The 16,889-nt window shown below is 37.5% G+C and overlaps 1 protein-coding gene across 4 annotated transcripts; it reads right to left on the bottom strand.

The window, feature by feature from the left end:
- Positions 1,315-5,644, bottom strand: LOC109820012. 4 transcript variants are annotated; one of them, XM_020386047.1, is made up of 5 exons: positions 5,231-5,627; positions 3,927-4,005; positions 3,762-3,818; positions 1,678-1,820; positions 1,315-1,541 (listed from the first exon to the last, which is right to left on the bottom strand). In XM_020386047.1, exons 1-4 carry the CDS (start codon positions 5,350-5,352, stop codon positions 1,740-1,742), a joined length of 339 nt encoding a protein of 112 aa, XP_020241636.1. In that variant the 5' UTR covers positions 5,353-5,627; the 3' UTR covers positions 1,315-1,541; positions 1,678-1,739. The 4 variants fall into 4 exon arrangements, with proteins under 4 accessions (XP_020241636.1, XP_020241639.1, XP_020241637.1 ...); XM_020386050.1 differs by lacking the exons at positions 1,315-1,541; positions 1,678-1,820 and adding exons at positions 3,215-3,443; positions 3,612-3,688 and having other exon boundaries at positions 5,231-5,638; XM_020386048.1 differs by lacking the exons at positions 1,315-1,541; positions 1,678-1,820 and adding an exon at positions 3,215-3,682 and having other exon boundaries at positions 5,231-5,644.

Raw genomic sequence — 16,889 nt, 5'->3', positions numbered from 1 at the left:
AAGGGTTGGTCAAGTAGTACCGCCTTTTGTCTCGGTTACACAAGATGTCGGCTGAACAGTGGGCCGAGTCGGATGGAGATTATCTTCGTCTTGAATTACATGTATTAGGTATAGTGTAAGACACGTGGCGATTGCTCAGTGGAGATTAATATTTAGTATTTTTTAGGGGTATGACACTGCTTATACCTAAAATATATCTTTTCACAAAATATATCAATAGCAAATGAGAGCTTATTATTAATCAAACAACATATATTATACGAACAACATTCTTGCACGAATAACGTTCTAACAGAATCATCAGAGTGAGACTTTAATCCATACACAATTTCAGGCCTCGAGCAACAAGGGTAGTAATTTAATTTACAAACACTTCTGCTATCTCAGTTGATTGGTTCATAATGCTGTTTTCCTCCATTTACGGTATCTTTGCCAATGCCAGAAGCACAATATCGATTACGTTTCTCATTTTCATGGTATACTCGTGAAGCATTTCCCTAGAACAAGCAACATCAACCATACATTACCTTGGATTATATAGTAAGTGTTGGGTTAACAGGTTTGGAACCTGACCCGTGCAAATGAGTAGGCATGTCGGATCGTGTCATAGATGAATTATTAGCATTAGTTGTGCCTCAAATTTCACTACAAGAAATTACGCCTTTAACGAAATGATTTCCCTTCGTTAAAGAGCTGAAAACCGTCGTTATTGTATGCTAACGACAGGAAAAAATCCCTTCGTCACCCGTCGTTGAAGCCCTCTTCGCTAAAGGGTCACGAAGGGATATACTACCCGTCATTATAGAGTCTTTAACGACGGAATATATTACCGTCGTTAATATCTACGACGGTAATTATCACCGTCGTTACCATTAGTGACGGGGTTATTTTTCCGTCGTTACCATCAGCGACGGGAATATTTTCCCGTCGTTACCATTAGTTACGGGGATATTTTCCCGTCGTTACTTTAAATGACGGGTTTTCATTCCCGTTGTTATTGTGTAATGATGGTTTTGTACGCCCGTTATTATTGTATAACAACGAGTGACAACCCCGTCGTTGAAGGCTAATTAATGACGGTTAGATACCGTCGTAAAAATCATCATGGTGGATAATTAGTAACCTATCAACGATGGTGCTTTCCCTTCGTTGATGAACAAAACGTGGTTTATAAAACCGTCATTATAGACTACAAATTTCTAATTTACATTAATGAAAATTTTTCCATTCATAGGCAACTATCATATTATTCTCAACATGAAACTAAGATTCATAACACAAATATATTAAAAATATCCAATAATGAATAAAAGAGAAATCAAAAACTCCATTCATTAATAACATCAATAAATAAAATCCCACCATCCTCAAATATTCAACACTAATAACAAGTGTTAATATCCCAATTGTTCTAAAGGAAAATACGTGAAACTATCTAAAACAAATTAAAATAGAAGTCTAGGAAAGACACATCGTTTCATCTCTAATCATCGTCAAAAGAAGACTCGAGCTACCCTCTCTCCTAATCTTGCATGGATAGCCTGAAAAATTAAAAAATCACATAATTAAGAAATATCAATTAAGCAATTATTATCTTATTAAGTAAAAATCTCATTTTCTCAAGTGCAAGTAGTCAATCATAAAAATATATAAGAGATTTTATAAAAAAATAATTACCTGGTCCTGCACATGTTCTCGAGTTTGAGGAGTCAATGAAGATGGCTACCTAAAAAAAGTTCCTACATAGCTTTCACTTGTGACTCTAAGTCAGACACCATTTGTTGTTGATGTTGTTGTTGCTCCTGCTCATATTTCATATCCTTCAAACAAAAAAAAAAATGTTCAGCCGAGAAAATAATTATGCCTCTTTCCTCTATAGATACAACAAATGACAGTCTCCTGCTTAATCTTCTATATTTAAAATCGACATCTTTAATGGTGAAACACAAAAGAAAACGGAAAGCATGACCCTTATTATGCAAGATAGATAGGAATAACATGCCATATGAGTAAAAACTATGGTAATGGAGAAAGGGTAAGCTATCTAAGATATCGTTGAAGAATGGAGATCTATATAAGCAATTTCATGTGGTTAAATAGTAAGTGTGAAATGAACTTGACATTAACTATGCTCAAAGGTTCTCATAACTTCTCGAGCATTAATTAAGGTTCCCATAATATTACATGCATTCATTTTTGCAGGCAAACATAATTCACTAAAGTACTTAGTAATACTTCTCTCTCCTATTGTTGTTGACATTACTTATTATAATCATGATCATTATTCTCTGAACAAAAGCCTGATTCCCATAGGAATAAAGTCATGAATTCTCCATAGAGGACTCATTAAATTTGAACTAGGCTAGCCTTGTACAGAGCTTGATGTGAAAGTAATTGCAAAGGGATTTTTTTAATTCACTGGACAACCTTTAACAGATCTAATTCATTGGACAGGTTAACATCTATTGCTGAGGAAACGTTTGTGATAAATGAAGAAGAGAGCTCAAAAGAATATCACATTATGTTGATTTCACTTTTGGGCTGCTTAGAAAAAATACACATCGTTGGGAGTGCTTAACAACTATGAATAGCATGTAAACTTTTTTTAACTAGTTCTGCCATGTTCCAAAACAAATAAAAAGGCTTCTCAGCTTGCAACCAGATGATGCATGAGTAGGACATGCTTAAAAGTTTTGACATTTGTATCTAGATAGTATAGTAGATAACAACGGATAATATAGACTATCAATTTTGTTCTTCTGTCATGAATTAAATCAAACTACCTGCATCTGCTTCTGAATGTAGATTACCTCAAGCTCAAAATCTATCAAAAAAATGATCCCAAAATATGTGGTTCAAAGTATTGTATTTTTTCAAAACATCACCTTTTATGCCTTACAACATTCATGAAAATTCAAGTTATTTATTATCACTATCTCCTGAAACCTCCATCACGTGATGTTCTTTCCTTATCTGAATTTTTGAATAATCGAGCAAAATAACTTTAGAAGGATCATCCTCATGGAAGCATGTCTAAGAAATTTTTGAATAATCGAGCAAAATAACTTTAGAAGGATCATCCTCATGGAAGCATGTCTAAGAACCTTGCTATAATGCATCAACAAACAAGTTAAAGAACAAGAGAATATACCCAACTCCTTTTGATCATCTTGAGTTCCAATCCATGATCAGCCGCACGTCTCTAACTTGGAAGCCATAAATTAATTACTTGTAAATCTAACATCATTAATGAAGTAATACTTATACAGTTTGCAACTTAAAAATACATTGCCATGCTTACTACACATAACACCACCCTAAGGACTGCACCCAATATGGTGAGCAATCAAACTTCCAATTCTTTTCACACTCACCAAATAAAAGAATGTTGAGCCACAAAAAAGTCATTATAATAGGCCTCATTGAAGGCACAGGAGCATTTACTGTAATAAGAAGCAAGTGTATCTCAATGTATGTACTGAAGATATTGAAATAGAGAATTGCCTACCAAAAGCTTTAATCCTAATAAGATAACAAGTTACGAAATATTTTAAATAATAAACTGGACAGGGGAGATAAGTATACTTGTACTACTATGTAAGCTCAGATACCTGTGGTTGCATGATACATGTAAATATCAGAACACTCTTATCAGATGGATGTGTAATGTCAATACAAGAAGCTAAACCTGACAAATTAAAAACAACCATCAACCTCATATTATTGTGTGATAAGAGGACCAAGTAACTCATTCCACTAACCTTTCCTGCTTTCGAGAAGAATTCATAAACATCCCTTTCTGTCGCTTTCAAAGGCATCTAAAATCACAAAAGAGACAAAAATTTTAGAAGTTGATTGTTTATGGATGAAATGAATACCCCTTTCCAATAATAAATGAAGTGAAAACATAAACTACAAACTATTACCTGATAAGCAAAAACAGTTCTCTGGTCCCTTTCAGGATCAGCTTCTGGTTCTGCAGCTTCTTTTTTCTCTTTGAATCTCCTACACAAAGATGTAGATAGTTTATTAATAAAATCAAAATATCCAATACTCAAAAACCACATATTAAAATAATATAGAGCATTCGTTCATAGCTAATAGGTCTAAAATAACATGGTCAGTTCATGTCAGGTAATCAGCAATTTTCTTATTATAAGATACATAGATGACAGAGAAAATATAGGCTAAAATATGTCTATATAAATTCGATATGAGGCACTTCAGACTACAGTTAGAGTGCGTGCAAATTTTAGTTTTTCTAGTCAGTGAACACTAAATTGGCAATGATATCGACAACAAATCCTTTATCCCATTTTTAAAAAAAATTACAGCTACATGTATCCCATTCTTTCCATTAAGAGTTATTGCTTCTACCAAATTAACAATTACACATCCTTCTTAATTGCTTTCCCACATATTCTAAGCCTACCTCCAGTTACCCTTCCTCCACTAATTATAATCTATCACTTCTTCTAATTACAGTGTTTAGTGATCTCATTTGAACATGATCAAACCATATGAACTAATTCTCTCATTTTATCTCAATAGGAGCAACTTTTAACTTTCTATGAATGCACTTAATTCTTGTCCCATCTTTTAGTGTACAACCATTGTCCATCGCAATATTCTCATTTCTGTCAAACTCAATTGTTGCACATATTTTAAATTATTTAACATTATGATCTATAAGTATTGTTGGTAGTTCTCTTATAGAAAATTCCCGTCAATTTCATTTTATATGATAGCTACAGGACCAACAATAGTTTATAGCAAGCAATGCAAGTTATAAAACATTCAATTACGCTACTCTACTACTCTGATTTATCCCTCTAAATTGAAATTATATGCATGCATCTAACAAAGAAATTTGAATGCCAAACTCTAGAATGAAAGTTTAACAAACAAAGAATGACAAAAATAGAGGGTGTATAAGTGCAAAGTATAATAAACTATAGGGTCTTGACTGCATTCAAACAGTATTTGCAGCATCCCCAAATTAAACTCCGTTATAAGCAGCACCCCCAAATTTCCTCAAAATTCCTCACTCGCCAAAATTCCAACCCATTAACTGATCCAAAACACGTCCATTCATCAGAATAAGTAAGCACATAGCCATAAGCAAACCAAACATCAAGCTTAACAACATAATGGAAATTATAAAATCACCGAAAATATACAAAAAGATTCAAACTTAAAGCATAAGAAAAGGAGAAAGGAGGAAACTGACCAATCCATGGCGCTCTCCGGCCTGAAAAGAAATCTTTTGCTGGTTGACAGCCTGCGTGTAGAGCTGCGAGAGGGAGTTCGCAGCGCTGCAAAAGGTCGAATACATGCTTCGATCGATCTCATCGAGCCTTGATGCCTCTAATTTCCTCTTCCTTCCCATTTGAATCTCGATCGAAATCCAAGGATCGATTCAATTCAAAAGTCGAAACCCTAGAACTTTACGAGAGAGAGAGAGAGAGAAGATTTTATTGCTGACATCGGGTAATCGCTGGAGCTTGCAGATGGATTTGAGAGAGGAGGCGGTGGGAGGCAGGGAGGGAGTGGGAGAAAGAGAGAAAGAAATAGGGTTAGGGTTAAACGGCTGAAGGGGTTTGTAAAATTGGGGCTTGTAATGGATTATTATTGCGGTTAGAGGATGATTAGGAGTTAAGGGGTTTGTAAAATTGGGGCTTCGGGTTTTAATGTGGGGTTTCGGGTTTTAATGTGGGATGTGTTAATAGCAATAGGTTAATTTTAGTCTAATTATGATTAGGAGTCCCATCAATGAAGGTAATGGATCCCTTCGTTTTTAAGGAGACCCAATAACGACGGTATTAGGATCAAATCAACGAAGGGATTAGAAATCCGTTATCCCATATCATATTATTTCTCTAATATTTGTAATTACTCGACGAAGGGATTAAAACCCGTCGTTATTGTATACACATTAATGACGGTCAACTGGTCCCTTCACTAATTTTGGTCGTTAAATACCAGATTTCTTGTAGTGTTTTCCCTTAGGAATTCACTTCTATTTGTGATTCCTTGTATCAAGGATCTTCTTGATTACTTGTTGATGAATGAGAATTCTGTTTGTGTAAGGATTCTATTTTTGATATCTAGTTCAATTAGGATTCTGTGATTCCTAGTCGAATGGGAACCCATGCATGTATCTACAGATACATCGTGACAGAGAGAAAAAAAAATGGTTGCTTGGAGATCTCTAGGATTTTAGAAAGAGTTTTGTAAAAAGGTGAGAATTATTTCAAAGGGCTTTTCGTGGAAAAGTGGTGATCCAAATTTTGGACTCTTCTTAGATTTATTTTCTGGAAGTATTATGTTTTTCTTCAAACGAATGTCTTGTATTTTCCTTTTTTTATCTGAAGTTTCTCTATTGATAGAAGTTGCAGCATTGTTGGTGGTACTTATTCATGTGCCTAGTGACATTTCTCATACCAAAAGGAGGCGTCTTTTCTGTGCTACCTCTAACACCCTACAATATGTCATGATACCATAACTTTTCAAATGTGGATGATATTTCCATTCAAGTGAATATGATAATAATACCTAAAAGATCAAATGTGAGGCATGCTTCCATTAAAAGGTGAAATGGAATTAATACCTGAAAGAGCTTGGGTTCCAGTCAACAGTCTAATTTCCTCTTGTCTTCAGATTGCACTAGCAGAGATAGTTGGTCATTCCAGTCGATGATTTGGTCTTCAGAGGCGACAAAGTCATTCCCATATCCTTCCAAATCGAACAGACCATGCTTTAAGTTGCTATACTTTTGTTTCTCTTTGACTGGAAGCTTAAAGAATTTTCTTGTTATGTCCTGCAACTCATCGAGAAAAGAGGGTGAGACTATGGGATAAATAACAACAAATCAAATACCAAGATGTAACAAACTAAAATAATCAATTAATTAATTGTTAAAAGTTAGTTTTCTCACGTTCTCATGAACCTGAGGAATTATTTAAGGCTAAAAGATCTCTTTCTTCTTCATAACAGGATTTTTTTTCCTTATAAAAAGACCCTGTGAGGAGATAAAATATATACAGAAACTAGAAACTCCTCATTTCTTTTTTTTTTATTCCTCCATTAAATATTTGGTATAGTTTTTTGGCTGCTTACGCAAGGGTCTTCATCCCCAAAGTGGTCATGCAAACTAGGGTTCCGGTAGAGAACGGATCGTACCGCTAAGGAGTATTTTGCCTTGGCTGATCACACGAGATCGATAGATATCTCTTTAGGGTAGTGGTTCGTCACACTTTCCCAGAGGCCTATAAAATTGTTCATTTAATTTTCTCTAATAAATATCAATAATTATGATTTCTAGTCCAACAATCTAAAGAGATATTCTGATCATTCGAAATTACTATTCATTCATAAATTTATTTTATTCAAATTCAATGTTCATTACAAAATACTATTTATTCGTGCCAACTTTTATTAGCAGGAATCACTGTTCACTCATACGATTACTTTTTATTCGAATTACTGCTCATTAGCATAAATTGCTCTATCGAATTTACTTTTCACTCATATAATTTATTGTTTGTTCGGCTTTATTATTTATTCTCTGTAATTACTGTTCATTAGCATAAATTGCTTCTATCCGAATTTACTATTAATTTGGAATTACTGTTCATCCGTGTAAGTTTTACTTTCATATCGAATTACTGTTCATTCGCGGTTACTGTTTATTCGTAAAAAATTGTTTGCTCGAAATTACTGTTCACCCGAATAAGTTAGTGTTTATTCGTAAAAAAATTGTTTACTCAAATTTACTCTTTTATTCGCAAAGGTACTGTTCATCCATATAATTACTATTCATTCAATTTTGCTATTCGGTCGTGTAATTTAGTGTTCATTTGTGAAAGTCACTGTTTGCTTAACAAACTTTAGATGCATAATATTTGTTTATTGCTTTTATTAACATCTTTAAATAAAAATGATGAGGATTGTAAAGTTTGTTAGCATCTTTAGAATTGGCATTAACTTTATTATCATTCTGTACAGATTATTTATTTTCCATTAGACCTTAATTTTTGATCTTATAAAAATATCCCCTAAGGATGAAATTTTAAGTGCTAAACCAAAAATAAAAATAAAGGGTTATATTTTAAAGATGGAAAAACCAATTGAGATTCTGGTTAACTACTCTAGATCTATACTTACCTATAGAAGGATCTACATCTCAGGGACAACTGTATCTAGTTCCCCTATTACACCTTCACCTGCATCTAAATCAGCAACTCCCTGTTCTAAACCAATAACATCTGAAGATATTGACTAGCATTGCTCCTATAGGATCTTGAGTGCTCTTGATGATTAAATTTACGATAAATATTGTAAAATAAAGGGCGCCAAGGCACATGGGATGCTCTAGAATCTAAATATGTTCTTGATGCTGCAGGAATTGAAAGGTTTAGCTCCTCAAATTTTAATTGATTTGTGATGGTAGATAACAAGCCTATAAATGAACGACTTCATGAGTTTTAGAACTTCATTAGATATATTCAAGCTAAGGGTGTAATATTTTCTGAAGATCATAAAGTGGCTTGTCTTATTGATAAACTCTCTTCTATTTGGTCTAATTTTGGTTGAGAGCTTAGACACAAACAAGGAGACCTTACCTTAATCCAAACTAATCAATCAATAAGAATTAAGGATGAACATAGAAACAGAAATAAACCAAAATTAAGAATAAAGCCAAAATAAATCTAACTGGAAATAAGCCTAAGAAAATTTAATATCACTTCAAGCCAAATCATAATAAAAATTTCAATAAGCATAGCAAGAATAATTATAGGAACCAAAATAATAATAATAGAAACCCAAATCGGCAAGGTAAAAATCCTAGGGTTTCCAATGGAAAGAATTTCTACCTCATTTGTGGTCAAATCATGCTTTTACCGTAAGACTGGACCTAAAAGGCCATATAAAAAGAATGGTGAACTAAAGCCACAAACCAATATGATTGAGACTGAAACTTCTGATCCCTCCTTTAGGTCTACTTCTACACCTCCTATATGTAATTTTACCTCTTATTTTGATTGGTGGTTAGACTTTGGAGCAAATGTACATGTGTGTTATGATTGCTCTTGGTTTACTAACTTTCAGGAACCAAGTGGAGGAGGTATGACTTTAGAAGATGATATATCTGCACAAATAAAAGGGAAAGGACAAGTTGACCTTAAGATGACATCTGGAAGATCCTTACCCTTCATGATGTTTTATTCATGCCAACCATTAGGAGAAATATTGTTAGTGGATCTTTGCTGGCTAGGTTAGGCTTTAAAATTTTCTTAGAAATAGATAAAGTTATAATCAAATAAAGTTGAATCGATCCATTCCATCTAATCCAGAACTTTGGCATCATTTATTAGCTATGGAGGAAGTCTATTGCTCCCCAAGGGTGTTCATATTAAACCTACTCATACGAGATATTTTTTCACAAGCCCATAAGCATTAGATCTTTTGGCTAGTAACAACGCAAAACACCGATGTCATGTTCATAAGTAACTCAAGTGCAACTACAAAACCTTGGCATTTTCTCAAAACCCAAGGCTAGAGAATCATTGTGTATGCCCCTATCATGAAGGCGAGTCGGCCAACAATCTAAGATTCGAAATCAAGTCATCTCCATTTCAAACGCTCAAAGTATAATTCAACATAAAGAACGCAAGATACACATCTCTGATTGGCAAAACAATTCTTCTAATTCATGTTCTCCAAATGATTACAATACACAAAAAGAAGAAAAGAAACAACAAATGACAAAAATAAAGATACAAGAACTAAGAAGCAAGATTTGGGTCGACACCAAGATCAAAGGACGAGAGCGAAGAAGCATTGACAGTAGAGGGCACTTGAGTCGGCTGAACTTCAGACTCAGTGCCTCCACTTTTCTTCTTTTTTGGCAAGATCACCCAACTATCTTGAGTGCTTGACCAAGCCCTCACCTGCCTTCCAGACCTCTTTGGCAATGCCCTAGTCGGCCTCATTGTCCTCCTCCTCATCCTTGGCTCCACTTCCGCCACATAGCTCAAGTCGCCCTCCCTATTTATCTATCTCTAAGAGCGCCTCCAGTCAGTTAGAAACGCTTGGAGGGTTGTAAAAATAGTTAGGATCGCTCCTCATATTGGTTGGAAGTTGTGCCTCGAGATAATCGTATCCCGCCTTGTAAGCCAGCGCCACCTCCACTTCCCAATAACATTGTGGCGATAATCCTCAACGATCTCAAACTGATGAGCTTCAGAATCCAGATGAGTAAGGTGGTCTTGAAAAGCTCAAACTGTTGTGAGGGATGACTCACGGTGTGGCTTAGCCAACAACGTGGCTTGAGCACTTTCCTCTTGAAGCGCCTTATGGGCTGCCCTCTCCTCCCCCAGCTCAGCTTTCAAGCGTTAGGCGGCATAATGATCTGACTTAACTTTTTCAAAGCTCGATCCCTCTCTCACCTCCCAAGTGTGACCTCCTCAAATAAATATCTTATTCTCTTATTTTGTTTATCGATCTCGCACTTGTGCTTGTTGATCTCGGCCCACTTCTGGCTGTCTAAGGACTTCAAGTCGTCAATCATATTCTCCCGCACTTCCATCACTGGATGCTAGTTGCCCAGTTCATCTTCATTAGATGACAACTATAGGCACTAAAAATGCCAAGAAATAAAGTAGGGTTGAACCTCGCCACATACATGACAAGGGACATCACAATAATGAACCTCGTCTCAGACAACAAAGCTTGTCATTGGAGGTGAATTATGTAGCTTGTCATTGGAGGTGAATTATGTAGCTCGTCAGTTAAGACGAAGCTCAAACTCATCGATGAAGACGAAGCTCAAACTTGTAAGTGAAGACGAAGCTCAAACTCGTCAGTGAAGATGAAGTTTTCTCAGAAGACGACGTTCACCATATAGTGAAGCTTGTTTTGTTGGACGAACCTCACTACGTATCGAGGTTCATTTTGTCAAACAAACCTCGTCACGCAGTTAGGCTGGTCATACCAAGTGAGACTCGATGTAAGGCGGTTAGCGGCCTTAAAGACCCAGTCAGCCCACGTGGGCTAAACTTGAGGAGTCGGTTACGCCCTGACTCCATGATTTTTGTGAATCAGTTACACGCTAAGGCCTATAAATAGCCATGAGCCGCTATGAAGAGTCTAACTTGGATATTCACACAAGGAGCACTTTGGGAAGAGCCTTTGCATTCAAATTTGAGATCCGAACCTCGGTTCTTACGATCTAAAATCAATAGTAGCCACCATCGGCAGCTCAAGCCATCAACAGAGGTTGATTCTCCTCTCGAGTTGAAGCGATCTTGTTCTGATCATCAACGGGAAGCAAACTCGATTCAAGCATCGAGTGAGGCATCCTTTCGCCACACAGAATCCACGTTAAACAAAGGAGAAGTAGAATCAACATTCTCCTCTTCTGTACTCGAAAAAGAGCGATTGTAAAGAGATTCTTACCAAGCGATAGGATCTTGTTTTCGAGGCTAAAACAGTTAAGAGAACCAATCTTTGTTTCAAATCTTTTTTTTTTTTGGGAACCTACAGATGACATGTTCGTGAAGAACCCAAAGCATGATAGACCTTTATACTTCACGGGGTATATTAGCTCTGTTCAGGTAAACCGAATCTAGGTTGACCCTGGTTCTGCCCTAAACATCATACCTTTGTGGCTTATCCATTATCTTGGGGTCCCGCTCCACCGTTTGTCAGTAACAGGGACTATCATTTATGGCTTCAATACCTCCAACACCCGTCCTCTTGGCAAGATCAAGCTCAAGTACCAAATGGAAGACTTGAAAACGGATGTCACCTGTTATGTCATCAATGTGGAGCCATCCTATAATTTTCTATTGGGTCGACCATGGATCTACAACAATTTGATTGTCCTATCCACTATTCATTAGTGCATGAAATATGTGGATGAGAACGATGAGGTTGAAACTGTAGTCGCAGAAAAGTAACCATTCAAGGGGGGTAGAGAATTATTTTACTGATTCTATCCACTACCTAGACATTGAGCCAACCGATGCATCACTAGGTGAGGACATCGACAGTGGTAATGAGGCTGATACCGTGCCGGAATATGAATTTCTTCTGTTTGGGCTGGGTGTTGAAAATGTCAAAATCGACGAATTCATGAGCTATAGCCCACTGTTTCTGACCAATTTGGGCTGTTAGACGGCCCGTGTCAAAAAAATTTTGCCGAACATGAGCTTGTCTTTAATGACATTTATCCCGTTTAGATTGGTCTTGAGAGCCTGGATGTAAATGACACTGTTGGTGATGGCGACGAAGTTATCTTCAATAATATTGATAGTTTAGCTTACTTGTCGTGCATTGAAACTAATTCTGATGTATCAGGTACAAGTGCCAATGCATCGTCAAATCCTCTATCATGACTATACACTGAGTTAGCATTATACATCTCGATTCATTCGTCCTTCGCAACAAGTCAGCGACGCATCGAGTCCTCGCAGATCATCTTTGTGGTTCCCGCTAGAAAAAATAACCAAGAAGATATCATCTTCGGACAAACGGAGGTTCCGCTACAAACTCTTTCGGATGAATCCAATGAAGAAATAGGAATCCCTCAATTCTCGCACTTCAGGCCGACAACACGCCGTATAATAGAGAAAATGGGGTATGACTTTTCCCATACATAATGCCTCAATTTTGAAGAAGGCCGACACACTCCGCTAACCCCTTTTGTCCTAAAAGGGAAACCTGACAATTATTACGACAAGACTCGCAGGGGATTGGGATATGTATCTCCACCGCCAATGCAATGCTTTGAAGCTAGTGAAGAGTCAAACGACTACTTTGTTAGTTCTTCTTCTGAATCAGCCTGTTGGGATTCGGACACTAGTACAGGAGCCATGTTCAAAAAACTCATGGCTAACATGACCTCAGCCCTCCTAAGTGAAACATAAGAGGATGATCAGTTACCTCTATTCGAGGATCCATTGAGTCGACAACTTAGCATGCAGTGAGAAAACTACTTCGAATAGCGTGAGCCTCCTACTGACGATAAGGTAATTCAAGTGAACATAGGCGATGAGTCTAACCCTATGCCCATATTCATAAGTGATAGCTTATCATCCGAAGAAAAGGAAGACCTTATCGTTCTTGTATGTGAATACATTGATGTCTTCGATTGGAATTATGAGGACATGCCAGACCTTGATCCTCAGGTGGCCATGCACCGCCTTAACATCAAACCAGACACCAAGTTTGTCAATCAACAGCAACGACGATTTCGTCCACAGATCACAGAGGCAATCGAAGCCGAAGTTAAAAAGCTTATTGATTCAGAGTTTATCCGAGAGGAGCAGCATTCGTATTGGGTGGCCAATATCATTTTGGTTTTGAAAAAGAATAGGAAGGTTTGAGTTTGCATCAACTTTCGAGATTTGAATTCAGCATGTCCAAAAGATGACTTTCCCTTACCCATTACAAATGTCATTATTGACAACACGTGTGAATTTGAAAGGATGTCATTCATGGATGGATTCTTAGGATACAACCAAATTAAAATGTATCCAGAAGATGAGAAACACACTTCCTTCCGAACACCTTTAGGGATATACTACTATACAGTAATGTCCTTCGGATTGAAGAATGACGGTGTCACCTATCAGCGTGCTATGAGTACTATTTTTCAGGAACACTTGCAGAAGACTGTGGAATGCCACGTCGATGATTTGGTTGTTAAAAGACATAGCAAAGGTGATCATCTGCATGACTTGAAGATAATGTTCGAATTTATGCTATCACATCGATTGAAGATGAATCAAACCAAGTCCTTCTCGGGAATGGCCAGTGGCAAATTTCTTGGATTTGTGGTAACAGCTAACGGAATCCACCTCGACCCCGATAAAGTCAAAGCCATTCAAGAACTTCCACCTCCCAAATATCTTAAGGAGCTTCGTGGTCTACAAGGACGTTTGGCTTACATCTGTAGGTTTATTTCCAACTTGTCGGGCAAATGCCAGCCATTCTCAAAACTCATAAAGAAAGGCGTATCCTTTGTATGGGATGACGCCTGCCAAAAAGCATTTGAGGAGATCTAATTATACCTCTCTAGTTCGCCAATATTAGTTTCACCGAAATGAGGGAAGCCATTCCTGATATATGTCTGAGCTATCGAGCATGCCTTAGCAGGACTCCTAGCGCAAGATGATGATAATGGCCATAAGTAAGCTATTTATTATCTTAGCAGAACTTTATCAAGAGATGAACACCGCTATCCTCCCGTCGAGAAGGAATGTTTGGCCTTGGTCTTCGCAATTTCAAAAGATGCGATACTATCTAGTTGTGCAGACCATATATGTCATCTCCAAGGTAAATCCACTACGGATATTCATAATGCAGCCCGGCGTATTGAATTGGTGACTTGTGAAGTGGGCATTGTTGCTGTCCCAGTATGACATCTACTTCACACCATAAAAGGTGGTAAAAGGTCAAGCTATCTGCGACCTCCTTGCCAATCACCCCTTGGAAGAAAAAGTTGATTTATACCAAGATATGCTGGACGAAACCAATGAAGCTAATGTGGCCTCAAGAGAACAGGTACGAAAGCTATTGTTCAACGGCGAATCAAGAATAGGCCCTAAAGCTACAAGCATCCTTGGAGTGGGGGTAGTCTTGGTTTCTCCGCAAAATCATGTGTTACCTCAAGCCATCTCTTTGACAGAGTCGTGCTCTAACAATATAGCAGAGTATAATGCTCTGCTAATTGGCCTTGACCTAGCCAAGAGGTTGAGGGTAAAACACCTAGAAGTATATGGCAACTTCAAGCTCGTCATTAACTAATTAAAAGGGGAATTTGAAGCCAGATATGAGTAGGGGTGGGCAAAAACCAAAAAAAAAACCGGTTCAACCGAAAAAAACCGCCCGAAAAAGCGGGCCAGTTAACCGAACCGGATTAAATGGATGAGAAGAAGACTCTAAATCGCCCGAACCGAATTAAACCGGTTTGGATCCGGTTTGAACACCTGAACCGCCTGAAAAAAAACCAAACCGAATTTTCTAATTCGTTCTTTGTCGGATATTCATATTGCTCAAAATGGGAAGGACTTCGTCGTTCGGAATTCGGTCAAAATGGAAAGGACTTTTGGTTCGGACGAACTCGAATGGAATAGCTTTCTTATTAGTGAGTCGTCACTTGAACATTAAGCTATATAATTGCTCGGTAATTTGATTGTTATGTTTACATACATGTTTATATTGTATAGTTCCTTTTTCATTGGGCCTGCTAGCGTATATGCCCGCATTAAAATCGGTGAAACCTCATATAAGCTTTCAAATTCTACTAGAGGCATGTTAAGTTGTTTTCCAAGAAATGAAAGATAACCTTTTGATTATAGTTAATTAATATTTGAATGTTATGTAACCATATGTACTTGTTGATATGGTTTGCGCTCATTTCACTGATTTCGGTTTTTTGTTAGCTGTGGCAATGATGTTACTTCAAACAAGCTCCACATTTCATTGTTTGGGGGAAAAGTTAAGTAGACAAAATGGACAAATAATGATACTTCATCAGAAATTAATAGGTAATGATCTCAGGTGTGGGCAGATTTTTGTGAAATAGTATTAATTCGGTCCAAAACCAAAACCGATCCGAACCGATCCGAATTTCGGTTGGGCTGAATATTCGGATGAAGGGAAAAAATTTGGATCTGGATGAGAGTTTTGAGAATTCAAAAAATTCGAATTGGATGCGGATTGAGCTTAAAACCGATCCGAACCGAATATGCCCAGCCCTAGATATGAGGACCTAGTCCCTTACCATGAAGCGGCCATCACATTGGCCAATTCTTTTGAAAGCTTCTATATTGATTATGTGCCTCGTCTCAAGAATACATATGCCGACGCCTTGGCATCACTCACAGCCACACTAGCTTTGCTCGAAGATATTACTTAGCAGATCACTGTAGATAGAAAACAACTTTTTCGACCTAAATATACATTGCAAGTCGACGCGATCGGTGATGGGCCCAAGGCATTCGAACCCATAGATTAGCGATTCCCGATAATCGACTATGTCTTGTATGGTCTGTTGCCTGAAGTCATTAAAGAAAGAGAATTTGTATGCAGATGAGCACCAAGATTCTATTACGAATCCCTGTCGCAGACCTTGTAGAGGAGATCGTACGATGAGTTATTTCTTTATTGTTTGTCTAACCAAGAAGTAGAAGAAGCCCTTAAAGAAGCTCACAACGGCATTTGTGGAGCTCACCAGTTAGGATCTAAACTGTGGGACTAGCTGCGTAGACTTGGCTATTACTGGCCAAATATGATCAGAGACGCTGTCGCTTACGCCAAACTGTGCCATGCCTGCTAAATACATGCTAATTACATGCATCAGCCGCCGAAGCATCTTCATCCTTCAGCCACTTCATGGCTATTTGAAACATGGGGTATGGATATTATTGGCCTAATTTCCCCACCTTTTGCAAAAGGACATCGCTTCATCTTAGCGATAACCGACTACTTTTCCAAATGGGCCGAAGCAATCCTATTGAGATTGGTTAAAACAAGTGATGTAATTAAGTTTATCAAATATCACATCATATATAAGTACGATGTTCCAAGACGTATCATCCATGACAACGGACCCCAGTTTGTCAGCCAGTCCTTCACATAATTCTGTGACAAATTCAAAATCATAAACTTGGCATCGACAACCTATAACCCTGGGGTAAATGGACAAGCAGAAGCTTTTAATAAGGCCATCATCAAGATTCTCACCAAGTTAGTCTCCACAAGCAAATGAGACTGGAATGAGAAGTTAAGTCAAATCTTATGGGCGTATCGCATGACAATTCGTACTCTAACAGGTGCTACGCCATATTCCTTGGTGTATAGATGTGAAGCTGTATTAC

Source organism: Asparagus officinalis, chromosome 8 (assembly GCF_001876935.1).
Source record: "Asparagus officinalis chromosome 8, Aspof.V1, whole genome shotgun sequence".
Lineage (NCBI taxonomy): Eukaryota > Viridiplantae > Streptophyta > Magnoliopsida > Asparagales > Asparagaceae > Asparagus > Asparagus officinalis.
This window is presented reverse-complemented; position numbering and strand designations above follow the sequence as displayed.

Bases quoted from the DNA above. Each gene is read 5' to 3' on its own strand.
- LOC109820012 (XM_020386047.1), bottom strand. From the start codon at position 5,352: ATGAGATCGATCGAAGCATGTATTCGACCTTTTGCAGCGCTGCGAACT. The intron at 4,006-5,230 runs GTCAGTTTCCTC...ATCTTTGTGTAG, and splicing joins CCGGAGAGCGCCATGGATTG to GAGATTCAAAGAGAAAAAAG. The intron at 3,819-3,926 runs GTAATAGTTTGT...TTGTGATTTTAG, and splicing joins GAACTGTTTTTGCTTATCAG to ATGCCTTTGAAAGCGACAGA.